Below are 20,307 nucleotides of genomic sequence, written 5' to 3' on the forward strand. Positions count from 1 at the left end.
TTACTACATGGCATAATGACAACCTCCTGCTTTAAGAAACAATAGGAGAGAACAAACGCAGTCCTTCAGTGTAAGAGAGGATCCAGTTTTATTTCAGTTTGTAAGCAGTGCCATACAACCCTTTATGGTACCAGACATTAGAAAAGGCCTTACATCAGATGACTGGAGAGTACTAAGGGCTAGATTAAATCAGATTGACATCTGCATAGCAGTTGTTTTGGCGGCGTCGGAACTGCATAGAGCTGTCAAATCCACAAGCGTCTCATTGTGTTACCTTATTGTGGACACTGCCCTTGGATACACTGAAACCCGACTATAATGGAACATCCTATGCAGCCACGTTAGAAGTTCAAACACTTGAATTAGACTGATACGCTATAAATTCCCCATTCAAATTAACATGAAAACATGCATTAGCCTAACATCAATGGTTTGACATTTGATTAATTATTTCTAAACACCGATAGCCTACACTTTCTAGAGCCGTTTTGAACTTCTAACGCGGGAGGATTAAGGGAGTGGTTTGTGACATACAGAAGCAGCCATTCATCGATAGAATATCTCATACCGCAGTTACAACTCTAAAACATCTGCTATGCGGATGTCGGCCAATGCTGGTTAATGCTCCATCTGATTTGAATCTAAGCCTAAGACTACACTTATCCCAACCAGGATGATTAGACGCAGATTGTACATTTATTGGGATAGTGTGGAATACTAGTGTTGGCAAATCTGAGCAAAGTACACTACCGGTATACAAATTGTATGGAACCTCTAGGTACTGGAAGATTCTATAGAAAATCAGCTAGTGTACTGATGGATGCACTGGTACTATTTTCATGGAGCAAAGTGTCAACCAAGACTTGAACACTCACCATTTCATCTGCCTCTTACGATACCTGCTTCCTTAAAAGGTAGGTGTGTGCAATGCAACAGAGTTGAGACACCATGCTCAGACTTCCTCCAAATCCTACTCAGTGTATAGGCGAGTATACCAAACTATACCAGGACGTTCTGTTTATTGTCTGTAAGATGACAGAATGGATTTAATGTCCTTGTTATTATATCACTGATTAGAAGTACAAATTGTATGTCCTTTAATGTCCTTGTTGTGATTCTATCACTGATTAGAAGTACAAAACAGCAATATGAACAGAGGGAGTCCAATTTGATAATGCATTCCTTTAGATCCATCAATTTGATAGTGCTCTTGTAAAACTGGCAAGAAAATAAAAATCTATTTGATGTATTTGTTTTTTGGGGGGGATACAAAAAGTGAAAGTAAAAAAGCAACCCTTAGTTTACTCTTTTCTCTTGAAAGTAATTTTTCAATCTTTCCAGGCATCTGTTACAGCTTTAAACTAGAACTAAGTTTTTAAACTGTACACAAAGTGAACGGACAAACAAAAACGCTATATCACTACCCATCGCTTAAAAAAAACAAAAAAACTCTTACACATACTTGTCGAGAACAAGCACCCTTTAAAAAGAGCCCAAGAAGCAACGGACACCCGAGTCTCCTAAAGATTCTAAATGAATCAACAGAATCGGATAATCATAATCTATTCTTAAACCCAGAAGCTGCCTGCCTCTTCAGTCAAACATAACAGATTACAACAGACAAAAGGCAAATGGATTTTTACTTGTTTTCTTTTGAGAGATTTTTTAGTTTTTTGTTGATAGTGCGTCCATTGTGTGATGACCTGACCTGCCCCTAAGGCTTCTGTCGGTCTGAGGCAGGTGTACATACACCTCAACCCAGTTAATTGTGTATATATATATATATATATATATACACGTGTATACATTTGACACACTCTAGGATGGTTTTCTATGAGTCTAAAAAAAACTCGGCCGAGCTCTGTGGTTCCGGTCTGCATTGCAGGGGAGAGGTATTACGAGGTTGCACCGGGTGTGGGGTTGACATTCTGTGTGGAGAGCTGAGGAGCGACCTCGATGATTCGTGGTTTGTCGATGATGCGGGCGGTGCGGTTGCCCTTCTCCACAATGCCGATGATCCAGGCCTGGTGGCCCTCGCCGTATTTAGGAGATTTGATCTCAGCACAGAAACGAGCTGCCTGCTCCCTGGGAAGACAGATCAACAGACCCCCTATAGATACAGACAGAGATGGCTGATGAGTATGTGTGTGAAAGAGGTGAGAGAACCTAGACAGACAACAGGCCGACAAAAACACATGCACGGCCAGAGACACAAACCTGATGTCTCGGGGCAGGTGCCGTGCATGAGTCCGAACATGTTCCCGCAGGCCTTGGACACAGCGGCCATCTTGGCGAGCACAGGGAGGTTGTGAATGACGAATGAGACCTCGCTACGCTGTTGCCGTGCCAATGTCTGGGCGTGGCCCAGAATCCCGAAGCCAGTGATGTCAGTGGCGGCGTGAGCGTTGAAGGTGTGCATCAGACCTGCAGCTGGAGAGATAAACACAACAACTACATCAATATTCACATTACATTCATCCAAACAATGGTAGAAGTTAGACAGGAGAGAAGGGGGAGAACAACTTGAGGACAGGTACTTGTTCTGTTGAGTCGGGCGGTGTGTGTACCTGTCCTGTTGAGCCGGGCCATGTTCATCATAGCTTCCTGATAAGCCAGCTCTACATCCTCCTGAGTCACCACCAGCTTGATCTTATTCCACTTGTCAGGCTGAGGGACAGACATATACACACAACTTTAGACCACTTTTGAGGCACGGCAATGACTGATAAAGCTTTGATTGGGTCCAACTGTCCCTCCCGTTGATATTTTTTGACGGATACAGACGTCTCGTTCATTACATTGACATTTTAGTGTTTAAGTTACAATACAATAAATCAAAGGAGAGGTTAGTGTGTTGAGACTTACAATGTCCAGCCACTGGTGTACCGCCACAGCCACCTGAGTCCCAAGAGGTTTGGTGAGAATCAACACATCTCCTGGCACTGCGTTGTCTGGCCTGGAAAACAGCAGACATCACATCATCACCATAGCTATCATTACTATCACAACACAGAACACAGTTCACCTGATCAAAGCAATTTAAGTTTAGAGGCTCAGAGAGAGAGATCTGAATAATAGTGAAATCCCCGAAAGAGTGAAAGACAGGAGGGCGGTTTGTGAGGAGAGGGTTCTTACATGATGAACTCATTGGGTTGACAGACCGTGGTGGCCACCCCCCCCAGGACCACCCAGGGGTTAAGAACCGTCTGTCCCCCCGTAACAGACGTGCCTGCTTCCTCCGACGCATCTTTGAACCCCTGGATGATCAGAGGCATCACCTTGTCCCGCTCCTGACAGGGACACAGAGACAGGGGAGGGACTATTTAGTGGCTGGGTGCTACACATTGGTATGTGTGTGTGTGTGTGTGTGTGTGTGTGTGTGTGTGTGTGTGTGTGTGTGTGTGTGTGTGTGTGTGTGTGTGTGTGTGTGTGTGTGTGTGTGTGTGTGTGTGTGTTGCCATGCACCTTTTCTGACAGTTTGTTACTGATCCCCAGCAGCATCAACATGTTGTCACATTCCGTCACTCCCATGGCGTACAGGTCACTTAGAACATTGGCACACGCAATTCGCCCCTATAGACACAGACAGGAATAAAGAAGGCATTATTGACATGATTTACTGTAGATATGAATGAAGATAACACATACAGTGAGGGAAAAAAGTATTTGATCCCCTGCTGATTTTGTACGTTTGCCCACTGACAAAGAAATGATCAGTCTATAATTTTAATGGTAGGTTTATTTGAACAGTGAGAGACAGAATATCAACAAAAAAATCCAGAAAAACGCATGTCAAAAATGTTATGAATTGATTTGCATTTTAATGAGGGAAATAAGTATTTGACCCCTCTGCAAAACATGACTTAGTACTTGGTGGAAAAACCCTTGTTGGCAATCACAGAGGTCAGACGTTTCTTGTAGTTGGCCACCAGGTTTGCACACATCTCAGGAGGGATTTTGTCCCACTCCTCTTTGCAGATCTTCTTCAAGTCATTAATGTTTCGAGGCTGACGTTTGGCAACTCGAACCTTCAGCTCCCTCCACAGATTTTCTATGGGATTAAGGTCTGGAGACTGGCTAGGCCACTCCGGGACCTTAATGTGCTTCTTCTTGAGCCACTCCTTTGTTGCCTTGGCCGTGTGTTTTGGGTCATTGAACATGCTGGAGTAACCATCCACGACCCATTTTCAATACCCTGGCTGAGGGAAGGAGGTTTTCACCCAAGATTTGACGGTACATGGCCCCGTCCATCGTCCCTTTGATGCGGTGAAGTTGTCCTGTCCCCTAAGCAGAAAAACACCCCCAAAGCATAATGTTTCCACCTCCATGTTTGACGGTGGGGATGGTGTTCTTAGGGTCATAGGCAGCATTCCTCCTCCTCCAAACACGGCAAGTTGAGTTGATGCCAAAGAACTCCATTTTGGTCTCATCTGACCACAACACGTTCACCCAGTTGTCCTCTGAATCATTCAGATGTTCATTGGCAAACTTCAGACGGGCATGTATATGTGCTTTCTTGAGCAGGGGGACCTTGCGGACGCTGCAGGATTTCAGTCCTTCACGGCGTAGTGTGTTACCAATTGTTTTCTTGATGACTATGGTCCCAGCTGCCTTGAGATCATTGACAAGATCCTCCTGTGTAGTTCTGGGCTGATTCCTCACCGTTCTCATGATCATTGCAACTCCACGAGGTGAGATCTTGCATCGAGCCCCAGGCTGAGGGAGATTGAGTTCTTTTGTGTTTCTTCCATTTGCGAATAATCGCAGAAACTGTTGTCACCTTCTCACCAAGCTGCTTGGCGATGGTCTTGTAGCCCATTCCAGCCTTGTGTAGGTCTACAATCTTGTCCCTGACATCCTTGGAGAGCTCTTTGGTCTTGGCCATGGTGGAGAGTTTGGAATCTGATTGATTGATTGCTTCTGTGGACAGGTATCTTTTATACAGGTAAGAAACTGAGATTAGGAGCACTCCCTTTAAGAGTGTGCTCCTAATCTCAGCTCGTTACCTGTATGAAAGACACCTGGGAGCCAGAAATCTTTCTGATTGAGAGGGGGTCAAATACTTATTTCCCTCATTAAAATGCAAATCAATTTATAACATTTTTGACATGCGTTTTTCTGGATATTTTTGTTGTTATTCTGTCTCTCACTGTTCAAATAAACCTACCATTAAAATTATAGACTGATCATTTCTTTGTCAGTGGGCAAACGTACAAAATCAGCAGGGGATCAAATACTTTTTTCCCTCACTGTACTCTGCTCAAGGTGAAAGAAACGACTCCAGTCCAAAGCTCTCAGTAACTATTCAATCTATACAATACTCACAGGACCTAAAGCATGTAAGGTATGCCTGAAAACATTAACACAAAGAGGGGTACAGAATGAGAACCTACCATCATATAGGGGTCGTCCACTATGGGGTAGATGTAGTCTGTCGTCTGGACTAGAGAAAGGCCCCCGTGCCTGAGGGGGATGACACAGGTGTCCATACCAATGCCTGCAAAGAACAGTTATTATTAAACTTTCAAAGTTATCTGAAGAATGGATGTGAATAAAATGTGTGTGTGTTCATACCAAGTCTGGGCATGACGGCTCCAAGGAACTGTTCATCCTCCTGATAGTGGTTCTCCTGCAAGGCTTCTAGAAGCTTCTGTAGCACATCCTGGGGTACCTATGGAATAACAAGCAGATTACCTCAGAACTACAAGTCAAGCTTAATCATCATCCTAATGTGTTGCATTTGTAGTGCTTTTCTCAAACTCACCAAACTTTACATTGTATAGTTATGAAAATAAAGTAAATGTCTGCTCATTGCTCCCAAACATGACTTAATGTTGACGCTAGAGACACAGCAAGGAAACTTTTGAAAGCAGCAAAGACTAAGTGGCCAAAAACATTCTATTCATTGCCATTATACCAGTAGCCAGTCTTCGATGTACCCTAATAACTCTGTTCACAGCGCCAGGGGTGTAGAAAAACCCACCTTGCAGCCTGTTCCTTTGAGCTCAGTGAAGCGTGTGAGTCTGAAGCTCTTGTCTAGCTCGTAGCTCTCTGGGTTAAACGACTCTCTGACAGACATGGCTGGAGACACTTTGGGACCTCAGTCAATAACCTGAGGACAGAAGATGGGGAGAGAGGGATGAGAAACATGGCTGGAGTAACACTGGACAGTCACCCCTGACTACATCTCTTCTCTGTTCAACCAATTAGCATCCAGGATCAGGATACAGCGAATAAGGAAAGAAGGACCGAGGGATGAGTAAAGGAAAGAGGTTGTGAAACTTTAAATATTCTGTTTTGGTGTAACTACTACTAAACTGAAAAGGTAAAGGCATAGTGGATGCTTATGCAGACATTTGATTAGAACAATTTACCTTCGGGTATCAATAGTGTTGAAGAATAATTTTGTACCTCAAAATGCTATTAATGAAGATTAGGTTATATCTCAAAAATGTCCAAAGTGAGTAAACTTACAAAAAACGAATCTAACTAAAAATGCCTGTGCATGTATGTACAGTGCCTTGCCACGGAATTCACCCCCCTTGCCGTTTTTTCCTATTTTGTTGCATTACAACCTGTAATTTGAATGGATTTTTATTTGGATTGCATGTAAATGGACATACACAAAATAGTCCAAATTGGTGAAGTGAAATGAAACAAATACCTTGTTTCAAAAAACTCTAAAAAATAAAAAAACTGAAAAGTGGTGAGTGCATATGTATTCACCCCCTTTGCTATGAAGCCCCTAAAATAAGACCTGGTGCAACCAATTACCTTCAGAAGTCACATAGTTAGTTAAACAAAGTCCACCTGTGTGCAATCTAAGTGTCACATGATCTCAGTATATATACACCTGTTCTGAAAGGCCCCAGAGTCTGCAACACCACTAAGCAGGCAGCACTATGAAGACCAAGGAGCTATCCAAACAGGTCAGGGACAAAGTTGTGGAGAAGTACAGATCAGGGTTGGGTTATAAAAAAATATCTGAAACTGAACATCCCACAGAGCACCATTAAATCCATTATTCAAAAATTGAAAGAATATGGCACCACAACAAACCTGCGAAGAGAGGGCCACCCACCAAAACTCACAGACCAGGCAAGGAGGGCATTAATCAGAGAGGCAACAAAGAGACCAAAGACAATCCTGAAGGAGCTGCAAAGCTCCACAGCGGAGATTGGCGTATCTGTCCATAGGACTACTTTAAGCCGTACACTCCACAGAGCTGGCTTTACGGAAGAGTGGCCAGAAAAAAATAAGCCAACATGTTTGGTGTTCGCCAAAAGGCATGTGGGAGACTCCCCAAACATATGGAAGAAGGTCCTCTGGTCAGATGATACTAAAATGTTGCTTTTTGGCCATCAAGGAAAACACTATGTCTGGCGCAAACCCAACACCTCTCATCACCCCGAGAACATCATCCCCTCAGTGAAGCATGGTGGTGGCAGCATCATCTTTTTCATCGGCAGGGACTGGGAAACTGGTCAGAATTGAAAGATGGCGCTAAATACAGGGAAATTCTTGAAGGAAACCTGTTTATCTTCCAGCGATTTGAGACTGGGACGGAGGTTCACCTTCCAGCAGGACAATGACCCTAAGCACACTGCTAAAGCAACACTCGAGTGGTTTAAGGGGAAACATTTAAATGTCTTGGAATGGCCTAGTCAAAGCCCAGACTTCAATCCAATTGAGAGTCTGTGGTATGACTTAAAGATTGCTGTACACCAGCAGAACCCATCCAACTTGAAGAATGGGCAAAAATCACAATGGCTAGATGTGCCAAGCTTATAGAGACATACCCCAAGAGACTTGCAGATGTAGTTGCTGCAAAAGGTGGCTCTACAAAGTATTGACTTTAGGGGGGGGTGAATAGTTACTCACGCTCAAGTTCTTGTTTGTTTCACCAAAAATATTTTGCATCTTCAAAGTGTTAGGCATGTTGTGTAAATCAAATGATACAAACCCCCCAAAAATCTATTTTAATTCCAGGTTGTAAGGCAACAAAATAGGAAAAATGCCAAGGGGGATGAATACTTTCGCAAGCCACTGTATCTTTAAAGCTGAATCAGTTGATCAATGGCTTGAACTTGTTGCAAAATCCAATAAATCAGAAATGAATCTCTCAAAGAGGGAAAAGTTCATTTCTTAGATCAAATTAAATTGTATTTGTCAAATGCGCCAAAATATAAGTTATAGACCTTACAGTGAAATGCTTACTTACAAGCTCTTTACCAACGATGCAGTTAAATAAGAAAAATGAAAAAAGAACAAGAAATAAAACAAGAATGAAGCCATATACAAGGATTAGCAATACCATATCAATGTGCAGGGATACAGTAATCCCTCGTTTATCGCGGGGGTTACGTTCCGAAAATGACCCGCGATAAGTGAAATCCGCGAAATAGAAAACTTTTTTTTTTTTTACAATTAGCAACTATTACATGTATACAAATACAGTGACTCACGTGTAGGCCGTTTCGTCGACATTATGGGTTTAGGAGATGTTCGAAATTACAAGATAATTTGGCCAACTTAATGTAAATTTGCCAAGCTGTTTTATGTACGTACACATAACTGCACGAGACGACAAAATGATAGCACAATTCGTAGCATGTTTTGATACAAGAAGCGGGAGTGAGTTTTTAGCGAATCAGAATGCAGAGCACAATGCACCAAAAAAAAAAAAAAAATGCATTATGAAAATCCGCGAAATAGCGAATCCGCGATAAGTGAACCGCGAAGTGGCGAGGGATCACTGTACATGGTAATTAAGGTAGATATGTACATGTAGACAGGGGTAAAGTGAATAGGCATCGGATAGATTGAAATTAGCAGCAGCGTATATGTGTACATGTGTGATAATGTGTGTTAGATTCTTTATGTGAGATAAGTGTGGTTTTCTAAGATAATTAAGCAATTAACATCCCATCATGCTTTGGGTCATGTGTAGAAATGCCCAGTTGCCCATTATTTTGGCTACCACAGCAAGAAGAGGTCTCAGTCACTTTGAAAGAGGGGTCTCAAAGTAGCATAGGGGGTTTAAAGGTTGTGTGTCTCAGTCACCAGATCTAAACACAATTGAACACTTATGGGAGATTCTAGAGCGGTACCCGAGACAGCGTTTTACGCCACCATCAACAAGACACGAAATTATGGATTTTCTCTAGGAAGAAAGGTGTCGCATCCCTCCAACAGAGTTCCAGACACTTGTAGAATCTATGCCAAGGCACATTGAAGCTGTTCTCGTGGCTCGTGGTGGCCCAACACCCTATTAAGACACTATGTTGGTGTTTCCTTTATTTTGGCAGTTACCTGTAGTTTTGGCCAAATTCACAAGTCTTCCATTGATACCCTTTAAAATAAACACCTGTTTACAGTGACAGGTACAGCCGAGAAAACACATAGCTCAATGTGAAACCACGTTTAGGCTATGTTTTCCTCTAGTTCTGCAGAGTATAAAAACTGTGCTTTTGTTGACCACTCACTGACATAACAACCAGAGACCAGTTTCCATTTATTTATTCACATATCTGTTTCACTTTGCTGTGACATTTTAAAAGCAATGATTTATATATAAACCTTGATTTGCTGATTCTATGTATCGGCCAATAAGAGGCTTTGAAGCTACAAGTTACAAATATCGCACTCACCAGAAGAAGCAGTCATCCATAGGAATGAATGGAATTCTACAGTATTTCAATGAAATGTTTCAGGGACAAAATTACATGTATTTAAGTATTTTGTTGTTGTAGTGTGGACAGTAACATTAAAACTTTCAAAAAAGGTAGATGGTAAATGTTTTTGTATATGTTTGTTTATTCTATGTTTAGCACACATTAAACTATGCATGAAGGTGTCTAATAGAATAAACGTGGCTAAACAAATCTAGACATTAATAAATGCATTTCTATAGCTTCCAAAATAATGTTTTAACTTTGGGGGAGTGCCAAGATGGAGGCGGATTCAAAACAGCGCCTCCTGTCAGTCATCTAGAATATATCATTGACGAGAAGCGTAGAAGTTGGACATAGAATCAGACCTAACTAGTCGATCTGGTCTCGGGGAATTTGATGGCTAAATAAAACAAAAATAGAATACATTAAATATTAAACACAATCCCAGTTGCAGGCTATCTTGGCTCCGGATAAATTGCTGCACTTTGGGTACTAGTCAGAGTTTGGCTTCTGAATCAGTGCGAGGAGGATGTGAAGTTGGGCTAGTGTGCGCCGGCTCAAATTAAATCATGCACCAGACATTTTCAGCCAAATCAATTTCGGCAATCAAAAGTTACCAATATTCATCAATTAGCTATCTACAGACATTAAAATAATCTGTCATCAATAATTGTGTGAGTTTTTCCTGTCTTGCAGCTGCATGCTTGTAGCCTGCCAGAGAGCTAACATTAGCTAAGTAATAGCCTGTTTGCTAATCAATGAGTTTAGCTAGCTGATGTGCTAACTATTAATCAAGTGGGACATCGTTTGTGCGACTAATCGGGCTTCATACAATAGTTAAAAAGTGGATCAAACAATACTGTATTCTTAATCATTTAAATTAGCGAAACCAGAACGAAAAATAGCATTTTATGTTTCGAAGTAACCGGGAAAGCAGTGCATAAAAATGTCGGCGGTGGAAAAAATTAACCCCTTCCTGTACAGCGCCATGCGAGACGTGCTACAACAGACTTTGTAACAATAAAATAACGCCATACATGCAATTTGCACACAGTTTGTAATCATATGCTGCCTTACATATATGTAAAATACCCCCCCTTTGCATTTATAGGGCTGAACCAGAGTTATATTCGTATAACATTTCCCCTTTAATTGCTCTCACCAGTTTATCCTTACCGGTTTTGCTTTAGCGGCGGGTCTCCAGAAACAAGAGAAGGGACAGTACCAGAATGCATTTGGAGTAAATCGGGTGTCCTGAAGATAGCCTGACGAAAAATCTATTGACTTTTATTTTTGTTTTACAACAGAATATATTTCATTTTATCGCGTTGAGAAATGCATAAAATAAATAGATGTACATGCATCAGATAATATCACAAGGTGAGGACCGTCATCACAACGGGGGGGAAATCTTGAGGTAAAGCACGAGATCACAAAGGGTCCTTCGCAAGGAGACTGGCGCCTTTACCTCCCCTTTAAAGAACCGCAGTCTGGCAATAAAAAGTCAACAATGGATTGTACCTTTAATTTAGTCTTCCCTCCAATATGATAGAGATCAGTATTCAATCACAGATGTTCTAATCAAGTTTATAGCGTTTACAATAGAAACAGTGCATGCATAATGTTATATGATTGTACATTCATTGTGAAATTAACTCTGAATTCCAGGTTATATGTAAAGTATCTGTTTTTATAAAATGTGTGGTTTTAACCATGGAAAGAGACTGATCATTTTCCTTTTAAATGAATGCCTGAATTAAAGGTTTGCATTAGCCGACTTGCTAAATGTAATTCTAATCAGCTCATACAATTATACACCTTATATGTCAGGACTAAGGCACTGATAAAATGAGAGGGTACCATAGCATCGATGCATCTGATAATAACTGGATAGACCTGATATGACAGACTGGTCTCATAGACCAGACGTAACATAGTAAATGTAAATCCGGGACGTTCAAATTAGTATAATATGTTACGTTTGGTGTGGTACATAAGGAAGCATGTTACTTAAGGTACAAACGAAAGGACGGTGGTTGGCCGGGTTGGATGGGTAGGCATATAATGTGAACGTCTAGCCAACCCAAAGGTTGTGTTTGAATCTCATCACAGAAAACTTTAGCATTCGAGCTAATTAGCAACTTTGCAACTACTTACCATGTTAGCTAATGTTAAAAGTTGATGTAACAGTTACTAGAGAAATGAGACGAAGTTAAAACGCTGGACAGGGTGGATCGGTATATAGTAAGACAGTTTTATTATTGGTAAATGATATCTGACAAATCGTGCTGCACGGATCCGTTTGTCAAGTTCCTAGCGAACTATCAAAAAGGAGACCACATACATAGTGTCCAATACATTTTATACAGGTAATGACGTAGGTAGATTCTGGCAGCTCGTGCTGCTGACTGGTCGTCGGTAGTGGAGGATCGTCCCCTTCAGGCTGATATCAATGTCTCATTGGTTCATGGTAATGTTCTTTGTTCGTGGAACTCCCGCCTGAAACAGGGGTTTGTGTGTGTGTGTGTGTGTATGCATGCGCGTGCTCGTTGAGTGCCATGCTGGTCTGGGTTGTCTCCTCTATTGACAAGATGTTTATGCAGACACCCGCAACTGGCGCCTGAGGTCCGGGCGCCCCCCTGAGGTCAGAGCGCCCCCCTGCCTTATCAGTGCTCATCAATGGTTTGTGTCAGCCATCTCTCTCTGTGTGTGTGTGGGAGTGTGGTTAGTATCTGGCACAGGCAGAACGAGTTCATCTGTGGGGTGCAGCAAAGTATTACAACAAAATCTACTTTAGTAAAAAGGCATTATGTCAGCATTGTAGCTATGGGTTAAAGTCATATAAAAACATCATTTATTACACTAACCCTAACACTTTAACTTAACTCCTAAGCCTAGCTAACGTTAGCCAGCTAGTTAACTTTAGTGTTAGCCACCTCTAGCTAACGTTAGCCATAACAAATTGGAATTCGTAACATATTGTACGTTTTGCAAATTCGTAACATGTCGTTCGAATTGCCAATGTATTACATATCGTACAAATTGTAATTCATAACATATTGTAATGAAACAGGCAGGGAGCAGGTCTCGAACCCTCAACCTTCTGGCCCAAAGTCCAGTGCGCCATCGACTGTGCCCCAAAAGCATGCTCGTGTGGCAGAGTCGATATCCGCGCTTATAAACCCAGGGTTGTTACACAACTCTCTCCTTTCAAAGTGCGCGTCCTCGTGCTAGCTTACAACTCAACATCTTATAGGAACATGCGCAATGGCCAAGCACACGCACGTTCGTGGATCCAAGGTCACTTCTGACACCAATGTAATGAAACCCAGGGTAGTTACAATATTGTTCTACTTGCATTCGTAACATATCATATGAAATGGATGATGGGCATCCACAAATTAACATATATTGTAGCAAATTTGGGTGGGTAGCTCCAACCGGAACTCGAACCCGGGTCCAGTGATTGTCAAGCCAACGCCTTATCCTTTATGCCAAGAGTCCAAAACCTCTTGATGAAGTCGCTAGGTGTTGTGTAAGGTCACTACATGACCTCCTTCTTCTGGGAGAGTGTGTCCCCATGCTTCTCTATACTAAGTCCCTCACGTGGACACGCCTTTCCAATGGCCCCACGGCCGCCATCCCACTTTTGATACCACTGTTGCAAATGTTTGGGGTAGCTCCAACCGGCATTTGAACCCGGTCCAGCGACTGTCAAGCCAACACCTTAACCGTTACGCCAAGAGGTATGAACTGCTTGACGCAGTCGCTAGTTGTTGTGTTAAGGTCGCTACAGTGTTATACTAAATGGAGTGTCTTTGATTTACATACAGAATAATACGACATGCTCTGAGACCACGTTGAATATGAGGGTTAAACCACGGGAACATCAACCATAATTTACAGTAGACAATTCCTAATTTCAAAATGTTTTCCCCTGTGAATAGTAAAGGGGAGGAGGCTTTTGAAATGTTCCAACAGAACCAAAAAGGTGTTGGGCCCCTGGCAAACACTAGAGGGAGATATGAGCTCACATCCCAGCTGAAAAGTTACAGTAGCCTAGGCCATCACCACTCCTCTTCACTCACTGGCCATGCTACACAGGACAAAAGGCACCTTGCATTTCATCACAAAAGTTATTTTAACCATCACCTCTAACCTTAACTCTAACCCTAATCTCTCCCCAACAGTGATGACTTGCTCATCATCACTTCTGACAATATCACTTGAACTTTGTATTCTAGCACAATTCTGACCAGCGGCGTAGACAGAAATTGCTGTGTGGCTGGACATAAGTAAAAGTGTCTGGGCCATCATTTTCCAGTAAAAATACATATTTAATTGAACATTTGTGAAATGTTTTGCCTTGGGGCAGGCAGAAAAATGTGCAGTTTTATAGCTCAGGGATTCTTGAAAGGGAACAATTTCAACTTTATTTCCATAAATATTTGTCTAAATATTTACAACATTTTAAATATATTTTGATAGACCAAAGTATCAGCTACTGTATCACACTATGTAAAGGAACAAACTCCTAAATGTTTTTTTCTTCATAAAATGCAATTTACTGGATTTATGTCAATTCCGTCAGACAGCTCTACCATACAGTTTGCAAAATAACTTGGAAGACATTTTTGATGTACCAATTCCATGTTACATGGTGGATGAATTGATACACAAACCAATCCTTGATTCAACACTTTGAGTTTTTCCAATTTAAATGATTATACAAAATACATATTTTATATACACTGCTCAAAAAAATAAAGGGAACACTTAAACAACACAATGTAACTCCAAGTCAATCACACTTCTGTGAAATCAAACTGTCCACTTAGGAAGCAACACTGATTGACAATAAATGTCACATGCTGTTGTGCAAATGGAATAGACAAAAGGTGGAAATTATAGGCAATTAGCAAGACACCCCCAATAAAGGAGTGATTCTGCAGGTGGTGACCACAGACCACTTCTCAGTTCCTATGCTTCCTGGCTGATGTTTTGGTCACTTTTGAATGCTGGCGGTGCTCTCACTCTAGTGGTAGCATGAGACGGAGTCTACAACCCACACAAGTGGCTCAGGTAGTGCAGCTCATCCAGGATGGCACATCAATGCGAGCTGTGGCAAGAAGGTTTGCTGTGTCTGTCAGCGTAGTGTCCAGAGCATGAAGGCGCTACCAGGAGACAGGCCAGTACATCAGGAGACGTGGAGGAGGACGTAGGAGGGCAACAACCCAGCAGCAGGACCGCTACCTCCGCCTTTGTGCAAGGAGGAGCACTGCCAGAGCCCTGCAAAATGACCTCCAGCAGGCCACAAATGTGCATGTGTCAGCATATGGTCTCACAAGGGCTCTGAGGATCTCATCTCGGTACCTAATGGCAGTCAGGCTACCTCTGGCGAGCACATGGAGGGCTGTGAAGCCCCACAAAGAAATGCCACCCCACACCATGACTGACCCACCGCCAAACCGGTCATGCTGGAGGATGTTGCAGGCAGCAGAACGTTCTCCACGGCGTCTCCAGACTCTGTCACGTCTGTCACATGTGCTCAGTGTGAACCTGCTTTCATCTGTGAAGAGCACAGGGCGCCAGTGGCGAATTTCCCAATCTTGGTGTTCTCTGGCAAATGCCAAACGTCCTGCACGGTGTTGGGGGATAAGCACAACCCCCACCTGTGGACGTCGGGCCCTCATACCACCCTCATGGAGTCTGTTTCTGACCGTTTGAGCAGACACATGCACATTTGTGGCCTGCTGGAGGTCATTTTGCAGGGCTCTGGCAGTGCTCCTCCTTGCACAAAGGCGGAGGTAGCGGTCCTGCTGCTGGGTTGTTGCCCTCCTATGGCCTCCTCCACGTCTCCTGATGTACTGGCCTGTCTCCTGGTAGCGCCTCCATGCTCTGGACACTACGCTGACAGACACAGCAAACCTTCTTGCCACAGCTCGCATTGATGTGCCATCCTGGATGAGCTGCACTACCTGAGCCACTTGTGTGGGTTGTAGACTCCGTCTCATGCTACCACTAGAGTGAAAGCACCACCAGCATTCAAAAGTGACCAAAACATCAGCCAGGAAGCATAGGAACTGAGAAGTGGTCTGTGGTCACCACCTGCAGAACCACTCCTTTATTGGGGGTGTCTTGCTAATTGCCTATAATTTCCACCTTTTGTCTATTCCATTTGCACAACAGCATGTGACATTTATTGTCAATCAGTGTTGCTTCCTAAGTGGACAGTTTGATTTCACAGAAGTGTGATTGACTTGGAGTTACATTGTGTTGTTTAAGTGTTCCCTTTATTTTTTTGAGCAGTGTATATACAGTGGGGAGAACAAGTATTTGATACACTGCCGATTTTGCAGGTTTTCCTACTTACAAAGCATTTAGAGGTCTGTAATTTTTATCATAGGTACACTTCAACTGTGAGAGACGGAATCTAAAACAAAAATCCAGAAAATCACATTGTATGATTTTTAAGTAATTAATTTGCATTTTATTGCATGACATAAGTATTTGATCACCTACCAACCAGTAAGATTTCCGGCTCTCACAGACCTGTTAGTTTTTCTTTAAGACGCCCTCCTGTTCTCCACTCATTACCTGTATTAACTGCACCTGTTTGAACTCGTTACCTGTATAAAAGACACCTGTCCACACACTCAATCAAACAGACTCCAACCTCTCCACAATGGCCAAGACCAGAGAGCTGTGTAAGGACATCAGGGATAAAATTGTAGACCTGCACAAGGCTGGGATGGGCTACAGGACAATAGGCAAGCAGCTTGGTGAGAAGGCAACAACTGTTGGCGCAATTATTAGAAAATGGAAGAAGTTCAAGATGACGGTCAATCACCCTCGGTCTGGGGCTCCATGCAAGATCTCACCTCGTGGGGCATCAATGATCATGAGGAAGGTGAGGGATCAGCCCAGAACTACACGGCAGGACCTGGTCAATGACCTGAAGAGAGCTGGGACCACAGTCTCAAAGAAAACCATTAGTAACACACTACGCCGTCATGGATTAAAATCCTGCAGCGCACGCAAGGTCCCCCTGCTCAAGCCAGCGCATGTCCAGGCCCGTCTGAAGTTTGCTAATGACCATCTGGATGATCCAGAGGAGGAATGGGAGAAGGTCATGTGGTCTGATGAGACAAAAATAGAGCTTTTTGGTCTAAACTCCACTCGCTGTGTTTGGAGGAAGAAGAAGGATGAGTACAACCCCAAGAACACCATCCCAACTGTGAAGCATGGAGGTGGAAACATCATTCTTTGGGGATGCTTTTCTGCAAAGGGGACAGGACGACTGCACCGTATTGAGGGGAGGATGGATGGGGCCATGTATCGCGAGATCTTGGCCAACAACCTCCTTCCCTCAGTAAGAGCATTGAAGATGGGTCGTGGCTGGGTCTTCCAGAATGACAACGACCCAAAACACACAGCCAGGGCAACTAAGGAGTGGCTCCGTAAGAAGCATCTCAAGGTCCTGGAGTGGTCTAGCCAGTCTCCAGACCTGAACCCAATAGAAAATCTTTGGAGGGAGCTGAAAGTCCGTATTGCCCAGCGACAGCCCCGAAACCTGAAGGATCTGGAGAAGGTCTGTATGGAGGAGTGGGCCAAAATCCCTGCTGCAGTGTGTGCAAACCTGGTCAATAACTACAGGAAACGTCTGATCTCTGTAATTGCAAACAAAGGTTTCTGTACCAAATATTAAGTTCTGCTTTTCTGATGTATCAAATACTTATGTCATGCAATAAAATGCTAATTAATTACTTAAAAATCATACAATGTGATTTTCTGGATTTTTGTTTTAGATTCCGTCTCTCACAGTTGAAGTGTACCTATGATAAAAATTACAGACCTCTACATGCTTTGTAAGTAGGAAAACCTGCAAAATCGGCAGTGTATCAAATACTTGTTCTCCCCACTGTATATGGAGCATACAAAAATCTCAGCTCTGCAGATTTTGCTGTGAAGAAAAATTAAAGATAATTTATTCTGGTATTGTCCCCATGTAGCTTGTTTCTGGTCACAGGTTCAGGAATGGCAAAAAAATCAAAACATTAATTTAAAATGAACCCTACAAATAGCAGTGTTGGCTGATTTGGAAAGCCATAGTCAATCAACAATATAATAATGCTCTTAGGAAAAATATTAATCTTTGACGTACAATACTATGCGATTAGAGAAGTTCATAATTCATGTGAGACATCACAGCACAGTAAAGAAATATATGGCATGTGGAAATCAAAAGGGGGTGGTCTACGGAGATAGGTGGGATGGGCTGAGAGTTTAAAAATCTCATGATGATAATTTTTATTACTGGTCGTGACACTGCTGTCAAGGCAACGGAAGGAGGGTGGGGAGATGGCGGAAAAGGAAATAAGGAAGAAAGAGGAGGATATTCTGAATAAACATGGAATGGGGGATTACAGAGGCCTTCTGAAAGATCTGGTGTAGAATATGATGGACAAGAAAAAAGGAGGGATATGGAATATGCTTTGAGTGAATATGGAACGGAGGATCGCACAGAACTTTTGGAAGAGCTTGAGGAGGAAATGGAACCTGACGAGAGTGAAGATGAATTAAATGTGGTGGCAGTTGCAGTGATTACTGCTGAGAAGAAGTTGAGTGTAGAGGGAAGTAGTCATGTGAGGAAAGTGGGTGTCAAGTGTAAAAACAGCAATACCTGCTCCAGTAGTTCGGAGATGGAACTTGTTGAGAGTGAGGGTGAAGTACCTGCGGCGAGGACCACAAAATTCGGGCCTTTTCCCAAGAATGACAAGGACGATTTTGCCACAATGGGAGTGAGATTTGTAGAGAGAATGGATCCTTGCTTTTTGGTTGCTCCATATGTGGTGTCAGTTTGGGTAAAGGAAAGGTTGGGGACTGTTGAGTTGGTGAAGGTAACTTGGACTCGTGATTATTTGTTGCGTTTCCTCCACCCAGAGGGAGCGAGCGCTCCAGATTACAAGATTAGGGACAAGAATTGTAACCTGCTTTGCTCTCCGGAGTGTGGTATCGGTGGAGAAAGTTGTGTGTGTTAGTTGTGGGGGTGATCATGGGGCTGGAGATCGGAGGTGTCCGGTGAAAGAAAGGCAGGTTGAGGTTGCCAGGGTTAGAGTACAGTAGTACAGAAAGTGTTGTATGCCGAAGCAGTGAAGAGAGTGGTAGAGGAAGATGGGTACAGGGTGAGGGATCCTGAGAGGATTCCTGTGAGTAGGCAGAGATCAAGAGAGTGATGGGAAGAATATGTGCTGCTTTTTCGACTCTCCCTCTCTCTGTCTCTCTCTCTACCGCACCTGCTATCTCGACCTCTGAATGCTCAGTTATGAAAAGCCAACTTACTCCTGAGGTGCTGACCTGTTGCACCCTCTACAACCACTGTGATTATTATTAAAAAAGGGAGTTAGCAATCAGTTGACAACAGATACTCAAAACAGACATATTTTTGCCTCTAAAAATAAAAGTTCAATACAAACATTTGTAAAATATGGAAAATGATTAATTTGATAATCCCCAATAAAACCATAACCATTCTATCAGATCTTTCAACACTCTGACGGAGCTGATGTTAGACAAAAATCTGACAGAGTTGACAAAAATAGCATTTGTTGCTTTATGACTCTAAAACCTAATTAAAATGTAAGTGCATTCAAGACCCCTTGACTCTTCCCACATTTTGTTAAGTTACAGCCTTATTCTAAAATTGATTAAATAGTTCCCCCCCCCTCATCAATCTACACACAATACCCCATAATGACGAAGCCAAAACAGGTGTTACATTTTTTAGCTAATTTATAAAAAATAAAAAACAGAAATATCACAGTATTCAGACTCTTTACTCAGTACTTTGTAGAAGCACCTTTTGCAGTGATTACAGCCTTGAGTATTCTTGGGTATGACACTACAACCTTGGCACACCAGTTTTTGTGGAGTTTCTCCCATTCTTCTCTGCAGATCCTCTCAAGCTCTGACAGATTGGATGGGGAGTGTCACTGCACAGCTATTTTCAGGTCTCTCCAGAGATGTTAGATCGGGTTCAAGTCCAGACTCTGGTTGGGCCACACAAGGACATTGAGGCTTGTCCCGGAGCCACTCCTGCATTGTCTTGGCTGTGGGCTTAAGGTCCTTGTCCTGTTTGAAGGTGAACCTTTGTCCCAGTTTGAGGTCCTGAGCGCTCTGGAGCAGGTTTTCATCAAGTATCTCTCTGTACTTTGCTCCGTTCATCTTTCCCTTGATACTGACTAGTCTCCCTGTCCCTGCCGCTGAAAAAGATCCCCACAGCATGATGCTGCCACCACCATGCTTCACCGTAAGGATGGTGCCAGGTTTCCCCCCAGACATGAAGCTTGGAATTCAGGCCAATGAGTTCAATCTTGGTTTCATAAAACCAGATAATCTTGTTTCTTATGGTCTGAGAGTTATTTAGGTGCCTTTTGGCAAACTCTAAGTGTTATGTGCCTTTTCCTGAGGAGTGGCTTCCGTCTAGCTACTCTACCATAAAGGCCTGATTGGTGGAGTGGTGCAGAGATGGTTGTCCTTCTGGAAGGTTCTCCCATCTCCACAGAGGAACTCTGGAGCTCTGTCAGAGTGACCATTGGGTTCTAGGTCACCTTCCTGACCAAGGCCTTTCTCC

The 20,307-nt window shown here is 42.9% G+C and overlaps 1 protein-coding gene across 2 annotated transcripts; it reads right to left on the reverse strand.

Moving 5' to 3' along the window:
* Nucleotides 1–64: 64 nt before the first annotated feature.
* Nucleotides 65–10,996, reverse strand: LOC139584617 (selenide, water dikinase 1-like). Of its 2 annotated transcripts, none has more exons than XM_071416666.1 (10): nucleotides 10,851–10,996; nucleotides 5,984–6,112; nucleotides 5,575–5,671; nucleotides 5,394–5,497; nucleotides 3,466–3,573; nucleotides 3,136–3,290; nucleotides 2,866–2,956; nucleotides 2,568–2,667; nucleotides 2,218–2,430; nucleotides 65–2,110 (listed from the first exon to the last, which is right to left on the reverse strand). In XM_071416666.1, the coding sequence occupies exons 2-10, from the start codon at nucleotides 6,077–6,079 to the stop codon at nucleotides 1,896–1,898; spliced, it is 1,179 nt and encodes a 392-aa protein (XP_071272767.1). In that variant the 5' UTR covers nucleotides 6,080–6,112; nucleotides 10,851–10,996; the 3' UTR covers nucleotides 65–1,895. The 2 variants fall into 2 exon arrangements, with proteins under 2 accessions (XP_071272767.1, XP_071272768.1); XM_071416667.1 differs by having other exon boundaries at nucleotides 10,837–10,940.
* Between the last annotated feature and the right edge of the window lie 9,311 nt (nucleotides 10,997–20,307).

Source organism: Salvelinus alpinus, chromosome 9 (genome assembly GCF_045679555.1).
Source record: "Salvelinus alpinus chromosome 9, SLU_Salpinus.1, whole genome shotgun sequence".
NCBI lineage: Eukaryota > Metazoa > Chordata > Actinopteri > Salmoniformes > Salmonidae > Salvelinus > Salvelinus alpinus.

Excerpts from the sequence above, each read along its gene's own strand:
- LOC139584617 (XM_071416666.1), bottom strand. The coding sequence starts at position 6,079 with ATGTCTGTCAGAGAGTCGTTTAACCCAGAGAGCTACGAGCTAGACAAG. Across the intron at positions 5,498-5,574 it reads AGCCGTCATGCCCAGACTTG|GCATTGGTATGGACACCTGT; the intron begins GTATGAACACAC and ends TGTTCTTTGCAG. Across the intron at positions 2,111-2,217 it reads CACCTGCCCCGAGACATCAG|GGGGTCTGTTGATCTGTCTT; the intron begins GTTTGTGTCTCT and ends CTGTATCTATAG.